Here is a 20,999-nt window from a genome sequence, read left to right as displayed (position 1 = left end):
AATTAGATAGTGCCTAATTTGCATATTTAAACATTAAATTACAGAAAACTTGTAATACATGTTTTTCTCATCTTAATGTAGGTAATCAACTGGGAAAGTTTCATGGTAATATCTGCGAGTTAAATTTTTTACCCTATTCACCTGTAGTGTCTCGCCTTAATATTCAACTACGGTATATTATTGATCTGCCTTACTTAAGGTGGACGATGATGCAATTTTCCTCTAGAAACAACTTTGTTGTATTATTTTCATGTTATCACTGTGAAGCTGCTTTGATACAATCTGTATTGTAAAAAGCGCTATATAAATAAAGATGACTATACTTGACTTGACACAAATTGCTAAATTGATGCAAATTGCTATCTTGTCAGGGAGATCGCTATAGGTTTTGAAACAGAGCTAATCTACAGATCCACATTTTTCCGCATACACAGTTTCCTCAGTTCAGAATTGAACGAAGCTTGATTTGAGATCGTCCTGATGACGGCCCGTGAAACTCAAGCTGGCACTGTTTGTCCTGCGCTGTCACATCAGAGACTCCAGGAGCCAATTACATGGCCGTCTTTCATTGAGTTGGCGAGAAGTCTGACGTAACAAAGCAATCAGGATATGATCCAGCAGCGTTTAGCATCGCACAATGAGATCACACCACAGAACACACACACACACATCCAGAATGAACATGCAGAAAAGAGGAAGCGGTTTCTGAGCACTTACTTCAAGCCCTTGCTGTTTAGTGCATGACACAAATAATCATTTGAGGAAGGAAAACAGAGGAAAGCAGATTTTGAAATATATCGTGGTGTCATTACTCTCTGTAAATAAATAAAGATCCAGATCCCATCATGCCTCACCTCGGCCTGCAGGGTCTCGAGGCGCATCATGTGCTGGTTGGTGGAGATGCTTTTCTCTTTGAAATCATCCCGTAAAGAATGAACCTGAGTAGACAACTGTTTCTCCACCTCGGCGGCCTGTGGACACAAACACACACACTTCTGTTAGCTTCCCACACACGTCTAGTCTATATGTATGTGCACCATGTATACTGGGATATAAATTGCCTGTATGAACGGATTACCAGGATATTTGCCGTAATGTGCAGTTCACAACCACTGGATGAATTACGGTAGTGCTTTGTATTAAACTTTGCAGCCAGTGTTTGAGATATCCCACAATGCAATGCGCTCTACCCTTTATTTCCAGTGTCTTTAAAAAAAAAGAAGATTAGGCACTGGGATGATTCTATGATCGGTTTTTGTCTCACTGGATTTAATTTTTTTTTTAGATATATATATATATATATATATATATATATATATATATATATATATATATATATATATATATAATTTACTTGGCTGATGCTATGACCATTTCTGATACTTTTATTATTTTTAACAATTAATTTAACTACTTTATTTATTTATTTATTTATTTATTTATTTATTTATTTATTTATTTATTTATTTATTTATTTATTTATTTGATTGATTGATTGATTGATTGATTGATTGATTGATTGATTGATTGATTGATTGATTATTTTAAACCTTACAAGGCACTGAGCTGATACTATGACCATTTTTGTAATTAATTTAAACTACTTTATTTATTTATTTATTAATTTGATTGATTGATTGATTGATTGATTGATTATTTTAAACCTTACAAGGCACTGAGCTGATACTATGACTGATTTTGAGCCACTTTATTTAACAATTTATTTTATTTATTTATTTATTTATTTATTCATTGTTGGTTTACCAGATATCCAGCTGATACTGTGGGTGTTTTTGAGCCACTGGGTTAGCTAAAGTTTGCCAGGTTAATGGCATTATGTTATAGGTTTGTAGGCTAATATAGAAATCAGTAGCATGTTAAATAAATAAATATTGCTTGATGACCAGCTGAGCCTGTTACAGGAATTAAGAGTTGATCTTTTAATTCTTCTGACTATCTTCATAATGTTATCACACACTTTCTTAACAGTAAGCCTGCTAAAGTAATATTTTTTTCATACAGAAATGTATATAAAAAAAAAGAAAAAAAAAAGAGTCTGTTGCTGCCCTAATAATCTGAGCATGAGTCATATTACAGAGAAACCCCACCTACACACACACACACACACACACACACACACACACGCACGCCCCCAGACTCACACCCACACACACACATTGATCACGCTTGGCATTTTGCAGCATCTGTAGCAGATTCCAGCAGAGATCCCTGTGTGTGGATTGGACGTCTGCGATCAGGCCACTGCCGCTGTGAAACACTCATTACCATCAGCAAGACTGCAGTCGCTAAACTGACTCACATCATCGTGCCTGTCACCACGGCAACCCACGAGTCCCGGCTACGTACAAACACAACAACGACACTCGCGAGTCACGACCGTATGAACTTTGCTGCTGCAATATCTCGCACTGCACATGTTTTCATCTGGAACTCTACCAGATTATACACAGGATCCAGAAACCTGCTGTACACTGTGATTTAACTATAGGGCCGTTCACACAGAATGTGTTTTTGCATTCCACAGTCCACTGCACTGCTTTTACAACCTTTTTCTCTGCAAACATGCTCTAGATAGATGTATTTCACCATTGTGACAGTCAAAACAAACATTAAAAGAAGTTCAATTGAAATGATCATATATCATAATCATTTAGGTTTCAATTCAGAATTGAATTATGAATGACTCCTGAATTCCAATGAAATTCTTGAATTTGAATTAATGTCAAAAACAGGATCTAGAATTACAATTCGAATTTGAATTAAATGAAGCAGAATTGCAATTCAATAAAAAATCACTAAGAAATTCATATACATATTTTAAGTGAAGTGTTTAACAATGAAGCTTTACAGTTTAGGTCATTCGTATGAATTCAGTGAGGTCGTATGAATTGGTACGAATTAGCCACCTCGTAAAATTCGTACGAATTGCCGTGAGATCGGGTTGGCCTGACATATACACAGGAATGCACGTAGTCACGTAGTTAAAAAAAAAACCTCCAAAAGAAAATTGGTTTTGAATGATAACCTTTATAAACTGAGCTACAAGGTTGTTAATCCATGGTATTTGCTTCTGGTGAAGCCGTCAGCCCGCATTTTTTCATCTTATTTTTAAAATAATAGTTTAACAGTGGAATTCCTTTTGAAAAACTACATGATGCTGTACATAAAATTCCACCAATCAGAAACACCAAAAAGTTAGCTCCGCCCACTTTACATCAACGTTTGTAGTGCTGCGATGCACCTCGTATCTGATTGGCTTGCTTCATGGCTTATACTTCTTTAACCAAGACTATTTTTAAAATGGGAATCAATCGAAAATTATTTAATTCCGACTGAAACAGAAATTGTCCATTTAAACGCGGCTACTGTTAAAGGAGAACTCCGGTCAATTTTAACATTGAGCTCAATTTTTAGTAAATTTGGAGTGCTGTTAATACAGAGAACAACGACAAAAATCGGTGTTGCCTACACCGTGTTATCCTATTTTTAAAATGTACACCCTATTGACTTGAATGGGGCAAGTTTTAAACTTAACCAGTTCTTAGTCTTATCATCCTTGATGTGTCATTACAAGTGCCCAGCCATGTTAAGTGATTCCTTAAGAGTGAACACGAGTGAATCTGACTGCAGTAGATGTGAAAGATATGAATAAAAATGATGTTATATCAGCCAGCGCACAGACCTGTATTTAGTTCCTGTTTTCGGTCGAAGTCCAAAGTAGTCGATTGTCGAGTTCACGCGCATAGGTTTAGTTACTATGATCACGCGCGTGAACTCGACAATCGACTACTTTGGACTTCCACCGAAAACAGGAACTAAATACAGGTCTGTGCGCTGGCTGAATTAACATCATTTTTATTCATATCTTTCACATCTACTGCAGTCAGATTCACTCGTGTTCACTCTTAAGGAATCATTCAACATGGCTGGGCACTTGTATGACACATCAAAGATGTTAAGAGGATAAAAGCAGGTTTAAAACTTGCCCCATTCAAGTCAATAGGGTGCAAATTTTAAAAATAGGATAACACAGTGTAGGCAACACCGATTTTTGTCGTTGTTTTCTGTATTGACAGCACTCCAAATTTACTAAAAATTGAGCTCAATGTTAAAATTGACCGGAGTTCTCCTTTAATATGTGAAATCAACCCAAATAAACTCATTGCTCTGCCCTCAAAACACATGAACAAGAGTGGGTCTCCTTATCATTGCTAAAACGAAGCAAAATAATGCGAAGATGACGAATGAACGAACGACAAAAAATGTACATACAGAATACAAGATTATTTACAAGCAAGACAAACAGACTCTGGACAAACAGACACACACAACTGTCCTGTTCAGAGAGCTAACATTACAACAACAGGTTCTGTGAAACACAGCAACAGTGTTACTCACGTATGGAGTCTGTCTCTCAGCGCTGGAAAGCTCTTCTAATGTTAAAGGAACCGTATGTAAGAAATGTATCTCAATTAATCATAAAATGGCCCTGATATGTCAGTAGACATTAAGAAATCATGTTCATTTCAAATACTTATATCACTGACAACAGTAGTCCGGCCAGGATATTGTCATTTAAAAGTGAAGTTGCAGCCCTCAACTAGTGTTGATGTTGTCATGTTGTGTTTTGGCCTGAAGCGCCACCCTCCACCTATCGACCAATCACAAAGTCACTAGTGTTTCGGCATCCGGGTTGCCAGCTCTGCTCTAGTCTTGCCATTGGAAGCTCCTTGTAGCAGCCGACGTTCCTGCTGGATCCGGCAGTCTATCTGGCAACCTCGAGTCAGGGGGGAGGGGGTCATTTGAAAGTGATTGCAGTACCGGTTTTGGCCACAATCTTACATACGGTTGGTTCCTTTACAGTTTTTCTCAATTGTTTACACACAAATACTGGTACTTGAGACACAATGACCACAACATGTAACTCATGCACCAACCCCCTGAACCAATTCTGCTAAACTACAAGCACAATTCCTGCTTTACACTCAAACTGCAGCTCTTAAACACACTTTTTTCAAAACACTACACACATTTCTCTGCAATTTTCATGCAGTTTTTTTCTCTTGTTTTCACAAGGAACACACTGCCATTCAAATATGCACACTGACTCATCACATGATCAAACACCGTCACACAGTTTTACAGTCAGCAATCAGAGCTTTAGCATAAAAGGGCAACAGGAGCTCTTCAATGGAGCAATGGATGCCAACATTGGATTTATTATTAATTTTTATTTTACTGTAACTGTGTACAGTAAATTCTTCTGTTGTTTTGTATGTTGACCACTGTATGTGCAACATTGTTGGGATGTACACTGTGTACATTGTTTTTGTGGGAAAAATTAAATATATTTTTGATACCGTGTATTTGTGTGTTCTGAGTATAAAAACAATATTCTCAAATATACAACACACTTATGTGTGTACTGTCTGTAGTAAGCTGTAAAACTGAACTAAAAAGGTCATTATGATGAATGGAGAAGAAGTGTTTTACATTGAGCACATCAGTGTTCACCTGGTTCTTATAAATGTCTATTCATATGATGGTTTGTGTGTGTCATTTGAAAACAAAATACCATTTTGAGAAGAAATAACATTGCTTTGAATGTAAAGTTTCATTTTGCAGGAGAATTGAGGGGTTTTGCCCATTGTGTGTGTGTGTTTTGATTTGTGTGTCGAGTTCTGAGAATATGAGGCATGCTTTCAGAAAATGTGTGTAAACAATCGAGAAAAACTGTAACTACACTTTCAACGGCATCTCTCAGAAATCACTAACTGCACCTTTAAGGATTCGGACAAGTGACAAGTACCACTAAAAGTAAAATGTTTGCACTTTTTTTTCTGACAGTGTGCATCACAAAATGTCAATGTTGTAGAATCTTAACTTTTATTTATTCACTGTTTTTTTTTTTTTTTTTTTTTCTGACAGGAGGAATCTCCAGATAAAAGAGTTTTTTCTAAAACAATACTCAGCGATTTTGAGAACAAAGAGGAACGTGTTCAGAAAACGTCACCCATCTTGACCTTGCACTCAACTTTCTGTTGGCACAGATAAGGACTCGAGGCGGATAAAGAAATGTTTTAAGAAGCAGGTTTTCACTTGTAGAGTCCTTTGACTGATATCAGATTGCTGAACTTCTCGTTAGTTTGATAACGTTTAAGGTTTAAGCCAAAAAACGTCATCAAGAATATTTTATTGCTCGGCTGATTCATGAAATGACAGAGAAGCAGGGAGGGAATTTGAGGGTAAGGTTATTTTAGTATTATGTATTAATATTTTGAATTAGCTTAAACTTTTATATTTTTAGTTTTCATTTTTCGTAAAATTTTTAGTAATTTTGTAACATGCTTGTCATTTTTATTATTATTATTATTTTTAAATATTATTATTTAGGATTAAAATTTTGTTTTATTTCAGTTTTAGTTTATTTCCAGTTAGTTATTTTAGTGCTTCAACTTATTTAGGTTAGTTGCCAAAGCAACATTTCTAATTTATGTTTAGTGTAGATTTCTTTTTTTTCTTTTTTCAGTTTTATTTCAATAAACAGAAATGCTTTTAATAGTTTTAGTTAATAATCCTGGTTGAAAGGCACAATTCATCATTGACCGCTTATATCTCAATGTGGTGTCAGTGGTGTGAGATTTGTTACTATGTATGTTTTTATATTTTATCTTTAATTCTTTTTTATTTTAATGTAAAGCACTTTTAGCAGTGCTATATAAATAAACAAAGAAAGAAAGAAAGAATCCGAGATCCAAAAATGACTGGCGTCTTTTGAGAAGAAGAGATTATAGTCTTCTTATAGTCTTGACCAAAATAAACATCTGCTGGTTTGTGGATAAACAGGAAGAACAGTAGTATGAATCTTCCAGTTTATATGTTAGTGATTTGATTTTTTCAAGTTTGCATTAAACTGAGAGAAAAGTGGTCACTCAGGAGACTTAACTTATTTGGAACTATACGGTTATCCGGACCACACAATGGCCTACCCCTAACCCCGCCCCTAAACCTACACATCACTGGGGTTAAGACCAATCATACGATGGCCTACCCCTAACCCCGCCCCTAAACCTACCTGTCACTGGGGTTAAGACCAATCATACGATGGCCTACCCCTAACCCCGCCCCTAAACCTACCCGTCACTGGGGTTAAGACCAATCATACGATGGCCTACCCCTAACCCCACCCTTAAACCTACCCGTCACTGGGGTTATGACCAATCATACGATGGCCTACCCCTAACCCCGCCCCTAAACCTACACGTCACTGGGGTTAAGACCAATCAGGGATGGCCTACCCCTAACCCCGCCCCTAAACGTACCTGTCACTGGGGTTAAGACCAATCATATGATGGCCTAACCCCGCCCCTAAACCTACCTGTCACTGGGGTTAAGACCAATCATACGATGGCCTACCCCTAACCCCGCCCCTAAACCTACCCGTCACTGGGGTTATGACCAATCATACGATGGCCTACCCCTAACCCCGCCCTTAAACCTACCCGTCACTGGGGTTATGACCAATCATACGATGGCCTACCCCTAACCCCGCCCCTAAACCTACACGTCACGGGGGTTAAATAGCCTACCCCTAACCCCGCCCCTAAACCTACCTGTCACTGGGGTTAAGACCAATCATATGATGGCCTAACCCCGCCCCTAAACCTACACGTCACTGGGGTTAAGACCAATTAGGGATGGCCTACCCCTAACCCCGCCCCTAAACCTACCCGTCACTGGGGTTAAGACCAATCATACGATGGCCTACCCATAACCCCGCCCCTAAACCTACCCGTCACTGGGGTTAAGACCAATCATACGATGGCCTACCCCTAACCCCGCCCCTAAACCTATCCGTCACTGGGGTTAAGACCAATCATACGATGGCCTACCCATAACCCCGCCCCTAAACCTACCCGTCACTGGGGTTAAGACCAATCATACGATGGCCTACCCCTAACCCCGCCCCTAAACCTACCCGTCACTGGGGTTAAGACCAATCATATGATAGCCTACCCCTAACCCCGCCCCTAAACCTACCCGTCACTGGGGTTAAGACCAATCATACGATGGCCTACCCCTAACCCCGCCCCTAAACCTACCCGTCACTGGGGTTAAGACCAATCATATGATAGCCTACCCCTAACCCCGCCCCTAAACCTACCCGTCACTGGGGTTAAGACCAATCATATGATGGCCTAACCCCGCCCCTAAACCTACACGTCACTGGGGTTAAGACCAATTAGGGATGGCCTACCCCTAACCCCGCCCCTAAACCTACCCGTCACTGGGGTTAAGACCAATCATACGATGGCCTACCCATAACCCCGCCCCTAAACCTACCCGTCACTGGGGTTAAGACCAATCATACGATGGCCTACCCCTAACCCCGCCCCTAAACCTATCCGTCACTGGGGTTAAGACCAATCATACGATGGCCTACCCATAACCCCGCCCCTAAACCTACCCGTCACTGGGGTTAAGACCAATCATACGATGGCCTACCCCTAACCCCGCCCCTAAACCTACCCGTCACTGGGGTTAAGACCAATCATATGATAGCCTACCCCTAACCCCGCCCCTAAACCTACCCGTCACTGGGGTTAAGACCAATCATATGATGGCCTACCCCTAACCCCGCCCCTAAACCTACCCGTCACTGGGGTTAAGACCAATCATATGATAGCCTACCCCTAACCCCGCCCCTAAACCTACCCGTCACTGGGGTTAAGACCAATCATACGATGGCCTACCCATAACCCCGCCCCTAAACCTACCCGTCACTGGGGTTATGACCAATCATACGATGGCCTACCCCTAACCCCGCCCCTAAACCTACACGTCACTGGGGTTAAGACCAATCAGGGATGGCCTACCCCTAACCCCGCCCCTAAACCTACCTGTCACTGGGGTTAAGACCAATCATACGATGGCCTACCCCTAACCCCGCCCCTAAACCTACCTGTCACTGGGGTTAAGACCAATCATACGATGACCTACCCCTAACCCCGCCCCTAAACCTACCCGTCACTGGGGTTAAGACCAATCATATGATGGCCTAACCCCGCCCCTAAACCTACCCGTCACTGGGGTTAAGACCAATCATATGATGGCCTAACCCCGCCCCTAAACCTACCCGTCACTGGGGTTAAGACCAATCATATGATGGCCTAACCCCGCCCCTAAACCTACCCGTCACTGGGGTTAAGAACAATCAGGGATGACTATACGGACTATACGGGACTAAAAGACACACGTGTGGTCCGTATAACCGTATAGTTCCAACCGTATAGTTCCACATTTTTTATAATTTTTTTCCCTTAAAAAGATAAATGAGACATAATTATTACATTAAATAATGTGGAGCAGCTCAGATCATTCAGTCTTGAAGAAGCTGATGAGAAATGTATGAAATCGACTTTTTGATTGTAGACTTGAGACAAGTCTATTCCCCAGGACTAAAATCCGAGAAGCAGGAGATTTAATTTAGCATCTCTGCTGATTATTAATTGTGATGTTTTTTTCCTTCACACAGGATCTAACATCATTCATAACGGCATTTAAAACTGAGATAAATACATTTGCATCACCTTCACGAGTGATGATCAAAGAGCCATTCGTCATGTTGGTGTGTGTCCGTTCAGCAGTGTAATCTCAGTGTGAATCGTGTCTGATGTTGTCAGATCGACATGACCCACGGCAGACGCGCGTCTCACACACTCACTCGTGTGTATTGAGCTGCGGGCGCGTCACATGGCATGCTGTGAGTCTTTTATGACTGCGGATCCGGCTCTTATTCTTCCATTTCTGCCTCATTTACATAACAAAGAGTATTGCTGAAGGAAACTCCTTTTTACACTCGTTTAGAGTGTCTTATTCGTTGAATCCGAGGTTGGGGGGGTGGTCACGTTCCCATGGTAACACATGGATTTGAACATGACACTTGAGGTTGCCATGGCGATTCGTGGGAATAGTGATATAGAGGTGCTGAGACATGCCTTAGTCATACTGTCAGAGGAGGATACCTGTGACATTTCTGCAATAGAAACTGGAGACACTCAAGTTAAATATGTCAGACTGCTGGACAGTTCACACACTGAATCGCAGTGATTTTACCACATTTAACTGGTAATGGGGGGGGGGGGGGGGGCAGTTCAAATTGCTTTTATGTACCTGTGAAAAAAGATTTTGGGTAAATGACTAGTTTTGTCTAAGGTGAGCATTACAACTAGTGCTGATAGTGATGTGATCGAGTCTCTACACTATTAGTATTGAGCCTGTGTGTCGTCCTGCGGCATTATCCTTTTCAAACTAGACAGGGAGAAACCACCTAGCAACCACCACAGAACAACGCCCTGGCAACACCCCGGCAACACCCCAGCCTCATGGCAGTGAGGCCCCATCCACACTACTGCGTTTTCGTTTAGAAACGGAGACCTTTTGCTATGTTTGCACCTCCCGTCCAGTCTACAACGGCAAAAACGAAGACCTAAAACGGAGAAGTTTAGAAACGCTGCCGACCCCGTTTAGCGTTTTGAATCTCCGGAAGGCGTTTTAGTGAAGACGGTCAAAACGGAGGACTTTACAGACGATGACGCAGAGGCTCACACTCGGCTCTATGATTGGATGTCATCAGTCATGGCGTATCCTTCCCTGATTCGTCAGCCACCCATCACATGACCCGTCCCCGGGAAGAAAACATACAAAAACAGCCTGGACCACGTAACGTTAGTGACTGCAACATGGATAACGAATTACAAGCGTTACTGACGTTGATGTCTTTGCTAGCAGCTGTTGTGCAAGTAAATTCTATATTTTACAACGCTAACTGCCTACATGCGCCTGTTTACACCGGCACGCGCATGCCCAGTGTTGGTGAATGGTCACGTGATCCACGTTTTCAGTCGTTTTAATGTGGACGGAGATCAATTCTACTACGCAGCTAAAACCCTGGTGTGGACGGAGATCGTATTCGTTTTATTTCTCAGTTTCTAAACTAAAACGCAGTAGTGTGGATGAGGTGTAAGTTTACTGTAGTTTTAATGGGTTCTTGACTCGTCCCAGCAGGGTTAGTCGTAGAGATTTTCTTGCCAACCAGTGAACATATAATCAATAGGATAATTTATAAAACCACTCCATCTTGATAATGAAACGTGAGATTATTTTGTTCGGTGTCCATCTCTCTCTCTCTCTCTCTCTCTCTCTCTCTCTCTCTCTCTCTCTCTCTCTCTCTCTCTCTCTCTCTCTCTCTCTCTCTCTCTCTCTCTCTCTCTCTCTCTCTCTCTCTCTCTCTCTCTCTAAACCTTTGTAATGTAATTAGTCAAATGCTTCTCACTGATCAGATTAGGCTGCTGGGGTTCTGGCTTTTTTGACAACCCCCTGCCTCCAGGACTGGCAGACAGACGTGTGTGTGTGTGTGTGTGTGTGTGTGTGTGTGTGTGTACGCAACAGAAAGCATCTGTCCAACACAACACAATATGTTCAGTACATTAGCTAAACATTAATGCTGTCTGTATTTGCTAGGCTTTACCTGCTTGTTAAGCTCTCCTTCATTATCTAGTTAAGTTGCCACAGTCCCTCCAGAAGAAAATATCTTATATGTACTTATACTCTTATATTGTGTCTCAGATGTTTGACATTTTACAGTAAGGTCCATTAGTTAACATATGCATTAACTAACAATGAGCAATACATTTGTTACAGTATTTATATATCTTTAATGTTAGTGATTAAAAACATAACTGTTCATTGTTAGTTCATGTCAGCTCAGGTCCATTACATAATATTAACAGATATAACGTTTTGAATTTAAAAATGTGTAAGTAAATGCTGAAATAAACATAAATCAATGAAGATTGATAAATGCTTTAGAAGTATGTTTCATTGTTAGTTCATGTTAACTAAAGTAGTTATTAATGTAAACGGTAAAACTTTACAATAAGGTTCATTAGTTAATCTATTAACTAACATTAACTAACCATGAGCAATACATTTGTTACTGTATTTGTTCATCTTTGTTAACATTAGTTAATAGAAATACAGCTCTTCATTGTTTGTTCATGTTAGTTTGCAGTGCATTAACTACACTAAAAAATGCTGGGTTGTTTTAACCCAATTTTGGGTCAAATTTGGACAAACCCAAATGTTGGATCAAAAATGCAATTAAAAAATGTAACCCAATGGCTGGGTTTGTCCATATTTGACCCAAAATTGGGTTAAAACAACCCAGCATTTTTTAGAGTGTAATGTTAACAAGATTTTTCATAAAGTATTAGTAACTGTTGAAATTAACATGAACAGAGATTAATAAATGCTGTATACGTGCAGTTCATTATTAGTTAATGTTAACTAATGTAGTTAACTCATGTAAACTAATGAACCTTATTGTAAAGTGTTATCAATGTTTCTCCTAAAAGTTCCTTGAAAGAAATAATTAAAAATGCAATTGTTGCTTACAATAAAAGTACAGAGCTATGTCTGAAAATTCATATTGATGAAGTTTTCTCTTCTGAAACTCAGGAGAAACCTCTACTGTAAGAAGCAGGAGACTGTTTTCCTAAATAAATATGTATGAGATATTAATAAGATCTCATTTGTGATTTTCTTTCAATCAGGTTGTTCAGATATGTAAGAGCATACGGTTCTTGCTGTCCTCACTTGCTCTGCTTCAGTCGGCTGTACCTAATGCTGCCGGTGAAGGAAAGAGGATCTGGATTAACCCCTAATCCCACCTGAGTTCATGCATGAGTCACTCTGCCTTATGTCACTTCCTGTTGCTTGTCCCACTGAAGGAAGGTCATCTGAGTCTGAACTCTGCAGCAACAGATCCATTAGCAGAGCCATCTAGTTATCTCCTATCCAGAGCCTCTTGCCTCAGAGAACATCACCATCAGCAGCCAAATAGCTTCTGGGTTTAATTACTTAAACAAATTAAAAACACCAGGGGAACTACTGATGGTAAGGTCAAACCCAACCTTGACCCCTAACTATATTTTGCTGGAATATATTACTATGTAGTAAAAACCTATGAACCAATGAGGTTCATTCTCGTGTTACGCATCACGTTTGAGCTTCAGCAAGAACCAATGAGGTTCATTCTCGTGTTACGCATCACGTTTGAGCTTCTCAAGAACCAATGAGGTTCATTCTCGTGTTACGCATCACGTTTGAGCTTCTCAAGAACCAATGAGGTTCATTCTCGTGTTACGCATCACGTTTGAGCTTCAGCAAGAACCAATGAGGTTCATTCTCGAGCATCAAGCAGGTTCGGTTGAGGTTCTAGTTATGTTCGCTTATCAATGTTTGTATGTGAATAAAAGTCCAAATTCAGTCTGTTCATCATAAAAAGCGATTGAGTCTCTTTAGAATATGTGGACTAAACCGCTCGATTCTTATGGATTAGTTTTACAATCTCTTCATGAACTTTTGAAGCGTCAAAGTTGTAGTTGCGTAGCTGTCAATGGAGGGCCAGAAAACTCTCAGAATTCATTTAAAAAAATCTTCATTTGTGTTTAGAGGATGAATGAAAGCCTTACGGGTTTGGAGTAATTTTTGAGTTAACTAACCCTTTAAAGTGGCAGACGACAGTATGCGCTTAGAATAAACAGAACAATATTGTCCGCTTGTGAGCGCTAATATAGTTATAGTTATCGTTTATTTATTTATTTATCTATCTAAAAAATAACCACTATAGTTCTGGTGTGAATGGACCTTTTCATTCTTTTCTGAGAACATGTTCTGGTTTTACTGGTGTTATTGCCCTCAGCTGGAAGACCTTGTGCTGCCAGTCTTGATTAGTTTATTATTATCAATTCTTCTGCCATTATGTGTGAACATTAATAGAACGACATGTGGTAATAGGATGTGTGTGTATTGTGTGTGTGTGTCGGAGTAAATTAAATTGACTAGGATTGACAGCATTAAGGCATTATGAGGCCTGAGTGTGAGTGTTAGGGACAGCTGCAGTAAATCTGAACGTTAAAAACGTTAACATCAGTCTGTCAGGGGGACGCTGGTGTTTAGATCCAGGAAGAGATTGTTGTGTGACCTCAGCAGCGTCATTGCCACAACACCACAGCCATCCTGGGGCAAAATCAATGAGACTCAATGGCAATTCAAACGCGTCTGTGAACAAGAGTTGCATCACTCTAAAAAATGCTGGGTTGTTTCAACCCAATTTTGGGTCAAATATGGACAAACCCAGCCGATGGGTTACATTTTTAACCCAACGTTTGGGTTTGTCCATATTTTGAGACAACCCACCCCATTACTAAAGCACAAACTAAACTCAGTGTGGCATTTAACCTGCAAATCTCAGTTTCCTGCCAAATCAATCAACCCCAGTTTCCCATCATTCCTCAGTCACTGATTTACAACGATTAACCGTAATATCTCAGAAGGCAATCATTTTAAATTCCATCGTGTTTAGAAGTGACTTCAGCCAGTGTGATGCAAAAGACACATGGGATAATGTAAATCCTATTTTGTGATATCAAGATATACAGTGAATTTTGATGTCAACATTGAAGGATATAGTAAGCATTTTCTACTCGATTTTAAAATAATTAAATTGTTTATTAACCCTAATATTTGTTTGTCCTACCTATGCATGATAATATGGCTTATTACAATACATTATTTGAATTTAGCATTGTTTCTTCCATTGTTGTTTTTCCTGCTGTCAGAATATATACAGAAAAGATCAGTAGTATATTTTTGGGTTGCCCAAAATCCGCCATCTGAGAATTACTGTATTAAACTAGCATACATTTTTAATTCAATTCAAGTTTTTTTTTTTGTGTGTGTGTGTGTGTGTGTGTGTGTGTGTGTGTGTGTGTGTGTGTGTGTGTGTGTGTGTGTGTGTGTGTGCGCGCGCAACAGAAAGCATCTGTCCAACACAACACAATATGTTCAGTGTGTGTGCGTAACGCTTTTCGCCATACAAATTGTTTTAAAGCAGCTTTACACAAAATAAGTCATCAAATATTACAATCAAGAAACCAGGTGGCATACAGTATATGACACATGCAAAACTCACTGCGTTCTCTCACACAATGCATTGTAGAACAGATTTTGTCAGCTGGCCAAAACACATTCAGGTTCAACAGTAGCAAAACTGCAAAACTTGCAAAAAAAATGATAGTCAAACACGAAACATCCACAAACATCGTTTTTTTTTCCTAATCTGCCTCATTCATTGGTCGCAAGTAAAGATAAACTGCAGTGAAATGTCCCGTGCATCTTCAAGGTTGCCCTGCTGGACTGTGAAAACAGAATGAGTGTAGTGTAATTTTGATGAGTTGGCATGTGGTCGTGTCTCATGAAGGCGAGGGACACCCTGTGTGCCGGAGCCATGAAATTTATTCATAGTGTGCATGTTTTCTCCACCTCCCTCTGTATGGATTTCCAACCACAATAATCAATATTTCAATAAAAAGACTGACCATAATAATAATTATGGCTTTTTATGAGAACAATGTGTGGTGTTTTGGCAATGATTTTCTGGTTTGATCTCCGTAAGGAACGAGCCATGAGCCGAATACTTCACCTCTAAATTGTCTCTAATAACTTCATGGTACTAATCTACATTTGGTAGATGGTTTTATCCAAAGCTGATTGTAAAAATACAACGGTTAATTGCTGGTTCATGTTAACTCAGGTCCATTACGACAACTTTTGATTTTAATAATAAATTAGTAAATGTAGAAATGATCATTAACTAAGATTAATGAATGCTTTGAAGTGCCCCTATTATGCTTTTTCGAAAATTACCTTTCATGTAGTGTGTAATATAGCTGTTTGTGAACGTAAAATGTCTGCACAGTTTCAAAGATCAAAGTACACAACAAATAAGGTTATAGTCTCCTAAAAGAAAAAAGTATTTTGACCAATCAGAGCAGAGTTGACCAATCAAAACAGACTGGGCCATGTGACCAATCAGAGCAGAGTAAACCAATCACAACAGACTGGGTCATCTGACCAATCAGAGCAGAGTAAACCAATCATAACAGACTGAGCCATCTGACCAATCAGAGCAGAGTAAACCAATCACAACAGACTGGGCCATGTGACCAATCAGAGCAGAGTAAACCAATCACAACAGACTGGGCCATGTGACCAATCAGAGCAGAGTAAACCAATCACAACAGACTGGGTCATCTGACCAATCAGAGCAGAGTAAACCAATCATAACAGACTGAGCCATCTGACCAATCAGAGCAGAGTAAACCAATCACAACAGACTGGGCCATGTGACCAATCAGAGCAGAGTAAATTAATCACACCAGACTGGGCCATGTGACCAATCAGAGCAGAGTAAACCAATCACAACAGACTGGGTCTTTTGACCAATCAGAGCAGAGTAAACCAATCACAACAGACTGGGCCATGTGACCAATCAGAGCAGAGTAAACCAATCACAACAGACTGGGTCTTTTGACCAATCAGAGCAGAGTTTTTTTTCTTTTCTTGGATGCATGTAAACCTATTATAGGAGACTTTAAGACTCTAGGAGAATTTAGAAACCTTTAACATAGCACAATAGGGGCACTTTAAACATATTTTTTTATTGTTAGTTCACATTAACTAATGCAGTTAGCTCATGTTAACAACTGGAACCTTATTGTAAAGTGTCACCAAGAAAGAAACAGTGTAAGATGTGTGTTTATAAATACCTAAATCAATGCTCTGAGCGCATCTACAGGAACAGGCTGCATTCTACATGTCAAAGCTGCATAGAAATAAAGCAAAATACTGATTCCTTCATCGTAAAGTGTATTGCCCTCTTCCGACCCATTGCAAACTGTAAGCACTTCCTCCAGCCAGCATCTCCACCTGTGTGAGTGCACTTAACAGAGACCAGCCAGTCAGAGCTGTGCGTGTAAACCTCACTCCCCTGGCCTCAAGAGACACACTAGCGACTGAAGGCTGCGTACTTCAGCGTCCTTCACACACACGCACGCACGCACGCACGCACGCACGCACGCACACACGCACACACACACACACACACACACACACACACACACACACACACACACACACACACACACGCACACACACACACACACACACACTCACCCTGCTGAGCTGCTCCAGCAGGCGGTGGTTCTGTTCCGACAGCTCGCTGATGGCTCGGCTCTTGTCCCGGTCCGCCTCCCGCAGCTGCACCTGGTGTCTCTCCAGCTCCCCCTGCAGGTGTTGCACATCTGTCTCCAGCTCAGCCACCCGGCCTTCCCATTCACCCTCGCGACTCTCCAAGCGACGCCGCAGCTCATGCTTCTCCTGCTCCAGGAGCTGGAAGACAAACAGGGTCACTGACATTTATTGCCAACGTTTGCCAGGTGAGATCAAATCTTTCACAGATATAGTTTTCTGTAAGACTCTGAGTGGCAAACAAACTAGCAAGGCAATAAAACTGAATGTTTTGTGAATGAGTTGAGAGTTGAGAACTGAATGAATTACACTCCCATTCACAAGTTTAGGGTCAGTGTGATTTTTTGTTGTTGTTGAAGAAGAAATTACTACTTTTATTCTGCGAGGATCCATTAAATTGATCAAAAGCGACAGTAAAGATATTTATAATGTTAAAAAAGATTATATTCAAATAAATGCTGTCCATCAAAAAAATCCTAATAAAAATACACCATGATTTCCACAATCATGCGAAGCAGCGCAACTGTTTACAACATCGAAAATAATAATTAGAAATGTTTCGTGAGCAGCAAATCATCATATTATACAGATTTCTGGAGGATCATGTGACACTGAAGACTGGAGTAATGATGCTGAAAATTCAGCTTTGATCACAGGAATAAATTACATTTTAAAATGTATTCACACAGAAAACAGTTATTTGAAATTGTAATAATATTTCACAATATTACTGTTTTTACTGTATTTTTGATTAAATAAATGCAACCTTGGTGAGCAGAAGAAACATTAAAATATCTTGCCAACCCCAAACTTTTGTATATTTGTGAAATAATCTGGACTTAGTACTTTTGGACAGACAGAAAACCTAATTAAACTTCTGTTTATCTGTATTATATAGCAGTATTAGTTCTAACTCTATAGTTCTAAGCTATTGTGGGATCAACTATTTTAAATAACCCCGCCCCTAAATAGAACAGCATGTGATTGGTCTTACATGTTGGTCACATGCTCTCTTCCTGTCTAAGTGGGGGAGAAAAGCTGTAATGCTAGTTAGACATGTGGATTTGAGAGGGTCAGGCCGGGTCAGTCCCGGGCACCTCAGAGAGCACTGGCTGTAATTGCAGAAAATGAAATCTGGCGCTGATTAAAGCCCGTGAAATCCACTGTGAATGCTATCAAACTAACTAACCGTCAGAAGTCATTTCAAAGCTGATTACTTGCTTTTGTAAGATGGTGTTAATATGAACAAATAAGGATTCCTCAAATGAAGGGCAATTGTCAGAAAATATAAGTAAAGAAAGAAATATATGAACTAGTGTAGGATGTAGATTAAGACGAGGGGTTTAAGTCAAAGATGTGGAGAGAGACAGCATGGAGAACTGCCAGGAACCTGTCGATGGCCCTCAGACGGCTGAGAGGAGCCAAGGCACATTAGCTTTGCTTGCGGCATCGCTGAATAGACCATCAACTGACTCTGAACGAGGTTCAACTCACTCAAAGTCTTCACACAGTCTACATTCAGTGACAGTAAACGCTTCTCAGATGCAGTCTGGGCAAACAGCAGCATGCATAGATGCTGTTAACTCTGCTTCTAGTGTTTTCACTATCATAGACATTATGACTGTATAAAAGAGTCTTATAAACCATTCGCATTTAAGATGTGTGGATTTATGCATATATTTGTGCAATTGTAAATAGTCTTGAGATGCAGGTGCAGTTGGGAACTCTTCAGGAGTTCAGGATGAGGAATAATGTTACACACATAGGAGACTAAATGTGTTCAAGTCATTAGAATGATTTGCTCCATCATGCTCTTAATATTATGATACATCCTGATTAATAATGAATGCAGCAGACTGACTACACACCCATGTAAACAACACATGCATGCAGCATCAATAACACTATGGTAAACAAAGTATTAAATTACACTCTTTAAATTGGTTACACTTTATTTTAATGTGATGTAGTTACAGTGTAGTTACTCAAATAAGTACTGAGTAATATTAATAAACAGCTTTAGAGTTAATGTTCGGGTTTGGTTTATGGTTAGTAACTTGTATTATGAATAATGTAATCTTATTAATATAGTAAGTGCATGTATTAGGATAATGTGTATCTACATCACTTTAAAATAAAGTGTTACCAATAAATTTACTTGATCACTGACATTTGTGGGGCTATTTTTCATTTTCTATTTTGAGTTGATTCAGTCCCCTTCCCAGCATGCATTGGGACATTAAAACTTACTATGGTTTCATTTTACAGTTTTATTTACATTTGTAGTCAAGTCTATGCTAGTAACTTTTCGCGGGTGAGGTCAGGATGATTTTGTTTTTCCAAAGAAAAAGAAAAGTGTGTGTGTGTGTGTGTGTGTGTGTGTGTGTGTGTGTGTGTGTGTGTGTGTGTGTTGAAACCCGAATTATAAAAATTCTGCAGAAAGCTAAACAACTTTAGGAATCTGACGGCAGAACTTATGGCATGTCAACTTGACTAATTAAGTTCCAGACTCTTACTTTTTTTTTAATGCAAACTGTTGGGCAGTGTATAGGCTACACCCAAGTGGAGTTTTAGAGCTCCTCACCTCCAGTTTGTCGTTTAAATCCTTGGTAATTTTGTCATATTGCTTTGTGAGGTCTTGGTTTCTTTCAAGTAGAGCTTTTCCCAGTTTAGCAGCGAGGACCAAGTCCTTCTCTTTCTGCCGGAAGAGCGACAGTAGATCAGAGTCCTGTCCGCTCACAGGTGTCTCTGAGGCGGATACCTCCAGATCGTCCTCCCGTTCCCCGGTGAGCATGGCCAGCTCCTCCTCCAAAGCCATGCCGAGCCCCCCGGGCGCGGTGTGTATCTGCGTGAGGGTCGGATATTCCCCGGTGTCTGGCGAGCTTTGACGGCCGGGATCGAGCGCGAGTTCCATGCGGTCGCTGTCCAGCTGCGGTGGTGCTGAAATCGCGCTGCGCAGGTCGAGGCAAGACGCGGACATCGCCGGAAAAACGACAGATTGAGCGCTTTAGACCCGGTGAACCCGCGTTAGTCCTGGGTCCGGGTGACCTGTTTGGCTCTGGGTCGATGATAACGCCATTGAAATGGGCAAATCGTTTCCAGTATGGTTATATGAGCTCTAATCACTGTCTTGCCTCAACGTCTCCAGTGACAATCAATCTATCATTTAGCCCAATAAAATCCATCAATCTGTGTAGAACACTCTAGAGATGGCTGACCTTCACGTTAACCCCCTTTATGATCACCGTCCAGTCGTTGTGTCCACTCCAGAGCACCGGGGTCCCGGTTATTCCCCATTATCGTCGCCCCTCGCTCACATCCCTGGCCTAGACACACAAATACACGGATTGCTCTCGTGCGCGAGCCTCCTCCCAACCCCGAGCGCGCTCTCTGCGTCCGTGACGTCAGCTAATCAACCTGCTCCTCGTAGTCACCCATTGGTCGATTGTGATAACGCCATATGCTATAGAAGAACTGGGTGAAAGACATGTGAATGTTGCTGGTGCTGGTGTGATGGGAAACACAGTCTGTTCTGGATGGTTATTGACCTCTCTTAGATAAGCTCAAGACTGATGTGGCCTTTTCATAATATACTGCATATTATTTGGTTTACCCAATACTGCTTCAGAGTTGTAGATGTATCAGCTGCACACACACACACACACACACACACACACACACACACACACACACACACACACACACACACACACACACACACACACACACACACACACACACACACACACACACACAGGCATCACAGAAATTATTCTGCATTTTAAAAATTGTAATACATTTTTTTAATGATTTTTAAGCTATTT

At 40.4% G+C, this 20,999-nt stretch overlaps 1 protein-coding gene across 1 annotated transcript in view; it reads right to left on the bottom strand.

Annotated features, from left to right (window-relative positions):
• bicdl1 (BICD family like cargo adaptor 1) overlaps positions 1-20,560 on the bottom strand; it is a 40,755-nt gene extending 20,195 nt beyond the window's left edge. Inside the window, exons 1-3 of the mRNA XM_079638603.1 lie at positions 19,760-20,560; positions 17,101-17,316; positions 855-971 (exon numbers count right to left, since the gene is read on the bottom strand). Coding sequence (XP_079494729.1) covers positions 855-971; positions 17,101-17,316; positions 19,760-20,155 — 729 coding nt within the window. The 5' untranslated portion in view covers positions 20,156-20,560. The remainder of the gene's footprint in view (positions 1-854; positions 972-17,100; positions 17,317-19,759) is intronic.
• Between the last annotated feature and the right edge of the window lie 439 nt (positions 20,561-20,999).

This window comes from Phoxinus phoxinus (genome assembly GCF_949152265.1).
Source record: "Phoxinus phoxinus genome assembly, chromosome: 15".
Taxonomy (NCBI): domain Eukaryota; kingdom Metazoa; phylum Chordata; class Actinopteri; order Cypriniformes; family Leuciscidae; genus Phoxinus; species Phoxinus phoxinus.
The sequence above is the reverse complement of the archived record's forward strand: the minus strand, read 5'-3'. Positions and strand labels throughout refer to the sequence as shown.